At 42.2% G+C, this 6427-nt stretch overlaps 1 protein-coding gene across 1 annotated transcript; it reads left to right on the forward strand.

Annotated features, from left to right (window-relative positions):
* Positions 1–3594: 3594 nt before the first annotated feature.
* Positions 3595–5700, forward strand: id3 (inhibitor of DNA binding 3). Its single transcript, XM_067614318.1, has 3 exons — positions 3595–4031; positions 4382–4455; positions 4871–5700. Exons 1-2 carry the CDS (start codon positions 3732–3734, stop codon positions 4433–4435), a joined length of 354 nt encoding a protein of 117 aa, XP_067470419.1. The 5' UTR covers positions 3595–3731; the 3' UTR covers positions 4436–4455; positions 4871–5700.
* Positions 5701–6427: the final 727 nt, after the last annotated feature.

Consider the following 6427-nt stretch of genomic DNA (forward strand, 5'->3'; position numbering starts at 1 on the left):
ACCTGGCCTGGTTATGCATAACCTGGTCAGACCTCAATATGTTTTAATGCATTTGTGTATTTGTACCTGTATTGAAAACTACTTGCGATTGGATCAACTAAGATACAGTATATTTTAGTGTTAACAGCCACAATCCCAGCTACACACAAGAGTTATATGTACAATCCTGATCTTAGTGTGTATGGTAGAGTTTGCCATGCCTCCTGCCAGCCACAATGGATGCATAGATGGTGAGTGAATGAAATCAATGAATTTTTTCTTGATACACGAGGTGCCTTTTTATCTAAAATCAAGGGAGATGAATGAATAAATAATTAATTATGCACAGCTTTGAACAAGAGACTCAAACATAAATAACAAGTGTCCTGTACAAATGAACAATATGCATAAAATGTCATGGCCTTGCCTGGGTCACATGGGAACAAAAGATCGGGATCTGTAGGCCGTCCAAAGCTGATGGAGAAGACTGTAGCGTCTTTGATGAAGAACAGAATGCAAACAGCGAGCAGTGGAGGAGGAATCCTGCATGACACACTCCAGGGATACAAAGAAGTTTAAGTTTCACTGTGTTTCTTGCCACTTAATTATCTCCCCAAGATGGGCCTGCACTTGTGGATGAAAAAGATACCCTTCTGTATACAACACTGCCTCTCCACATGACAGTATGGTGGTTTACCCCCTCTGTCTCTCCGTCTCCCTCTCCCTGTCTCATCTCTCTGGGTGACCCTCATTGCACTCTGCTCTGTTGTTACCAGAAGTAAAAAGAGATGCTTTGTTTATGTCGAGTTAAAAGAAGGTGCTTTGAGAGGTAAAGATGAGTGGACTAGAGTGGAGAGACTCAGATCCTTCAGGTAGGGAAACACACACATTCAGTCATGAAAGTGGAATTATTATTATTATGTGATTGGATTTTCCTTTCTTAGTGGTTGGTTTTCAATAAAATATATTGGACTAAAATTTAATTGAGAGAGAAGGAGAGAGGAGGAGAGGAGGGGGCGCTGCTAATTATGCATGGCGATTGTTGATGGCTTGATTGTCTGCGTCCAGCTGCACGGAGGAGCGGGGAGAGGGAGAGGGAGGGCTGGGAGAGAGGCAGACTCACTGACGCCAGGCTCGAAATTCTCCCATCCATTGAAAGAGAGACCCGATTGTGTCCGGGGCCTTTCCGACAAGCACCTGATCCCTGCCCAGACACACCAGTGCATGTGTGTGTGTTTCGCACAGATTTACGCACTGTGAACTCTGGAATCCGCAGACAAGCGCTGTCATGGGCACCAGAGCAGTCTGTTGGCATTTTTTATATCCCAGAAAAAGCTCGTATAGTTCCTAAAGATGACAACGAATTCAGATTCAGTGAGAAACAGTGAATCAACAAAATCAAATGGGATAGTAATTCGCTTGGACTGTAATCCCAAACGTTTATTTTTCCCCTGAAGTTTGCTCAGTTAGCAAGAACAAACAATTATTTTCCCACCAGACCTGGGAAATTCAGAGCAATATTTGTCTTCTCCTTGACATATTTAAGAAAGATATGTAAGGTCAAAGTCTTGTTTGGACACTCGGCACCGCTCGCACAATATAACTAACTAAAATAGCACTGGACCTAAGTCCTGTCTCACAGTTCAATATTGTGGTTTACTCTAATGTGAGGTCTCTGTGTGACTTGTCATACAGGGTCAATGGCTATGGGGAGGCAGTGGGAGGGTAGGGGGGAGGGGAGGGAGAAGGGGGGGCATGACTGCCAGGAGGAAGGCAGTGACTTGAACATCTGTTAAACCTCTGCATAATGGGGAGGATATTTTCAGCCGTGCGTATTTACGCACAAATGTGTCCAGGATGAAGATAAGAATGCAGTGCGCTTATAATTACTCTCATCTTGAAACATTGTCTTATGTTTAACCCAGTCCTTTTGTAGCCTGTGAGGTAATACAATGCCACTTTTGCTGACAGTTTCGCCAAAATTATAATGCAATTTAGCCTTAAATGGATAGTTCAACTTCTCAGATCTGAGTGGGTGAGACATTCAAAGCGGTTGCAAAATATTTGATGAACACATACAGGCTACAATTTCAGCACCCACTGGCCGTTGAGCAACCACTTTATCTAGCTACTGTATAAAAACTACCTTGTTCAATAGTATAAAGTTTTGTCCTGGCTTTAAGAATAATTTTATGGTGACTATTGATCATCACATCTTAGGATTCTTCTCCAGTCCATGTTTTTATTATTGCTAAAATTGTGGAGTATTTGGGAGGCTTTCCTCTTTTTCTGAGTGCAACTGCAATAGGCGTGGGGGCGTCGATCCCATGTCCATGAGTGACAGACTCACTGAGCCAATCAGGTCTTTGAGCGCCTCTGCTTCTCTCCCCTCTGGTGGTGGACGGGGGAGGGCGGGCCGTCTGCCAAAGAGGGGAGTGCGCGTCGGGGTGAATGGATGACGTCGGGAGGCTGGCGCCAGCATGTCTGGGACTGGCGCGTTAGATCAACACAGCTGGGCCGGGATAGGACACACAGCTGGCTCAGGCCTGCATTCCTCTACAAAACAGGATTGTGAGAAAAGGGGAAAATAAGACCCAAATAGGAGCAGTACGGGACGTGCTTTGATGTAAACTAAAGGGTAGCAACATTTTGGATTGTTGAAATATATTTTTCATAAAACGGTTTCATCTAAAGGAGGTTAGATTTTGGCAGTAAGCGACTTGACAGCTTAAGTTGCACTCTTATTATTATGTGAGAGTTAGAGACATTGTTAATTATAATAAGTATATGCACTAAGGCTATAAGAATAGGCGTATAAGCTTCCAAAACATAAATGTTCAGTCAGTTAATCCATATCCAACGACTGATCATCATAATAACATGTTCTTAGCAATTAGTTCATGTAGAAATAACTTGGCATTCCACTGACCTTTTACCTATATTATATAAATATCATATTTTCTATAATTAATATTTGTATGCGCATGTTTTGGGGTCGTGTGTCCTAAAATAAGCAGGCACACTGCTGTGAAGTGTGGAAAAACCCATAAGATCAGATATCTAACTATATAAGGCTTTATTTGAAGAGATTCAGTTTTGCTGAAGAGTTTGTGGTTTTGGATTTGGCTAAATCAGACTACAGCCAAACTTTTTCATGAAGGATATGCAGTAATCGATAAAAATTCAATTATCTAAAATGAAATATTTTCATGATAACATGTCACAAGGATCTCTGTTCGGAGAAGGCTTTCGTATGAAATTAACTATTTACAAACGTAAAAGTCGGATAGAAACTGATGTTGTTGTAAACAAAAATATCTCTCTTTTTAACCATTTTACATGAGGATTCTTCAAAACTTCTAAACTAAACCTCTGCCACTTTGTGAACTTTAATTATCGTTTTTCAAATAAATGCATCACCTGAGAGAGGTAACTGAGGTAATTGATTGACAATCCCCTTCAGGCATCCCAGCCTAATTTCCTCATTCTTTCCAAACCTTCCACAAGGTGCTATCAGCCAATGAGAATGGACGTGCTCTTCACACTGGCCAATCACAACGCGATGCGAGAAGGGGGGCGCAAGCAGGCGCGTAGTGTATAAAACCTAACTGTACGTCGCTGTCACAGCACTGTAGCTCCATACAGGACGGCGTTACGAAGATCACCGTGATCAACCCATCCATCTACTTCTACTCAAACATCACGTCGAGTCTTGTTATTGTTGCTTTCTTGTTTCGCTTCTGTTTTCCATCATGAAAGCCATCAGTCCCGTCCGCTCGGTGAGGAGCTGCTACAAGGCCGTGTGCTGCATCTCGGAGCAGAGTCTCGCTATCAGCCGGAATAAACACTCGTGTCTGGAGGAACCGGTGGGCGCCCTGTGCGACATGAACGACTGCTACTCCAAGCTGAAGGAGCTGGTGCCCAGCATTCCGCAGAACAAGTCGGTCAGCCAGGTGGAGATCCTGCAACACGTTATCGACTACATATTCGACCTACAGATCGCGCTGGAGGCGGAGGACACTGCCGAGCCGGAGATGGTTTTGTCAATAAAGGTGAGGGGAGATGCGGGCGGCAGGGTGGACTGATGCTTGTCCTTCAGCTTCACCACACACTGACATTCCCTAACAAACAAGCCTACTCCTCTTTAAACATCTGCTCTGCGGATTGAAGTTTATTCGACTCGAAGAAACTGATGCTTTGTATAAAAAGTAACACGATATGCACCTTCGCCTGCGTGCATGACACTACTATAAACTATTGTGATGCATAGCAGATGATGGTGTTGTTGGAAAACAAGATTACACCCATGCGCAGACACTTCTTCTTGATTGTATGCAATTATTGTAATTTGGATGTCGCAAAAGTCTAAGTCTGCTTCTCCCCCTTTTTGCTCTCCATCCAGACTGCGGACCTTACTCGCAATTTCTCCAAAGAAGAAGGGCGGTTGTGCCATTAGGATAAGGATAACTGATTATGGTACGTATTAGTCTTTTCCTACTGAATCACTTTCTACATTAACAACAATCATAAGATAAATGTGCTTGGAAGTAGCCTATCTGCGGGCTAATCTGTCAAGCAGCCTATAAAAAGAGCACTGTCTTCTTCTTCTTTTTTACTTTCACTGTGAAATAACTTAAAAATAAAACATTAAATACCAACGGGAATAGTGTAGGCATTGATGTGCTTGGAAATGAAGGTCTCCCTACCCTCCACATTCACCATGGTCGCCAATTAGACAGGCCAGTGAATGTGTAGCGGATTCATTGCTATCTGCCTGGGGTTAATGAAAGTTCCATGCTAGGCGCCAGTCTGTCTGCTCCCCTCTGCAGGGAGGGAGGGAGGGCGAGAGGGAGAGATCTGACTTCACTTTTCTTCCTTTCTCTCCATGCAGGTGCAGGGAAACACATGTCTCCACTTCACTCCGGGCAAGAGGACAAGAGGGGCAGAAAGGGTGGGATAGGTATTTGGGAGAGAAGGAGAAGACGGAGGAGGAGGAGGAGGAGGAGGAGAAGGAGGAGGAGGGAGGTGGAGGGTTTTAAAGAAAAGAAAGAAAAGACATGAAAAAAGTGGACTGTTTCCTAGATGAGCGGGGATCAACAGTGGTGCATGAGCACAAAAAAAGAGACTCATTCTTTGGCCCCTGGACAGACAAATCAACACACCAAAGCAGACGCCAGGATTGGAAACTGAAAGCGACCAGCTTTGTATGCCCTCCTCCCCAAACCTGGGATTCCCTGTAGGTAGAAGTAGAAATATTGGTACATTGTTATTTTACTTTTCCATTTTTGTGTTGCATTCCAAACAAGCTTTTTTTGTGGGTTAAATTCCACAATATTTAGCTACACCCAACCTGAACCCTTTCTATACCAAGTCTCACATCATCTCACACAATTACCCCTGCATTATACCCCCCCTCCTAATTTGTTTTCTAATGATCTGGAGACTGTTACAACTTCATACGAATGTGTACATATCTGCTGTGGGTATATGTGAGGTGTGAGTTGATTTGGATGTTTGTATTTTTTTCTGAATGGGAGTTGGGGTTTTCTTAGGTATAATCAGAACTCTATACTAGAGTTAATTGTAAATGTTTGTAGGGATTGTGTTATTTCTACAGACAATGTGCTGTGAGTTTCATAAACTCTTTATTATAAAGTTTGCTTTGTATGTATGTATGTATGTTCTTATGTAATGAAATAAAAAAAAAAGATGTGAAGCAGTTTTGGTGAGTATTGTATACTTAATATCAAATAATTAAAGGGTATGTGGTGCTCTTCAGAAAATGAGGGCGATGCTGACATGAGTTTTTGTGTTTGGATGACAATGAAATGCTGATACAACAGGATGTGTTCAGATGAATCTTGAGGTTGAGTGGTTGGAAATCAAACGAAGGGAGTTTCCTGTGAGTGCTTCTATTTTTCCAAAGAATGAGTTACCAGCAGTTTAAAGCAGCTGAACTTCCTAAATGATGTAGAAGACAGGATATTACGTGATCATAAACCAACAAACAGAGCTAATCTGGTCATTCACAAATCTTGAAAGCCATGATTATGAAATGTTTAACAGCATTTATGGCATCATGACCTTGGGAACTGAAGCACATCAGCTGTAATGAAGCATAAACTCAACCTATTAGAACACTTAACACATTTATCTGCAAGCCAAATGTGTGATAGTGATATCATATTTACTACAGAATGGATAGATGCACTTATCTAATTATACATGGGAATTTATGGTGACTGTTACTGTCCTTAGCTGGTCTTAAAAAGTGGACAAACTACTCCATCTTGTGGGGTTACATGGAATTTCAGGCTTTGGATGCTGCTAACAGTCTCTCATCTGGATAATCAGCAACAATAAAAAATGTGTCATGATTTATTTGTCTTACCAACCTGAAAAGACAATACACATAGCAATCACATGTTCTCCAATATGTGCAAATTGA

The sequence above is a fragment of the Thunnus thynnus genome, chromosome 16 (assembly GCF_963924715.1).
Source record: "Thunnus thynnus chromosome 16, fThuThy2.1, whole genome shotgun sequence".
Lineage (NCBI taxonomy): Eukaryota > Metazoa > Chordata > Actinopteri > Scombriformes > Scombridae > Thunnus > Thunnus thynnus.

What these genes read in the sequence shown, in the direction of transcription:
- id3 (XM_067614318.1), top strand. Translation starts at nt 3,732, where the DNA reads ATGAAAGCCATCAGTCCCGTCCGCTCGGTGAGGAGCTGCTACAAGGCC. An exon ending in AGATGGTTTTGTCAATAAAG is followed by an intron (nt 4,032 to 4,381) that starts GTGAGGGGAGAT and finishes CTCTCCATCCAG; the next exon opens with ACTGCGGACCTTACTCGCAA.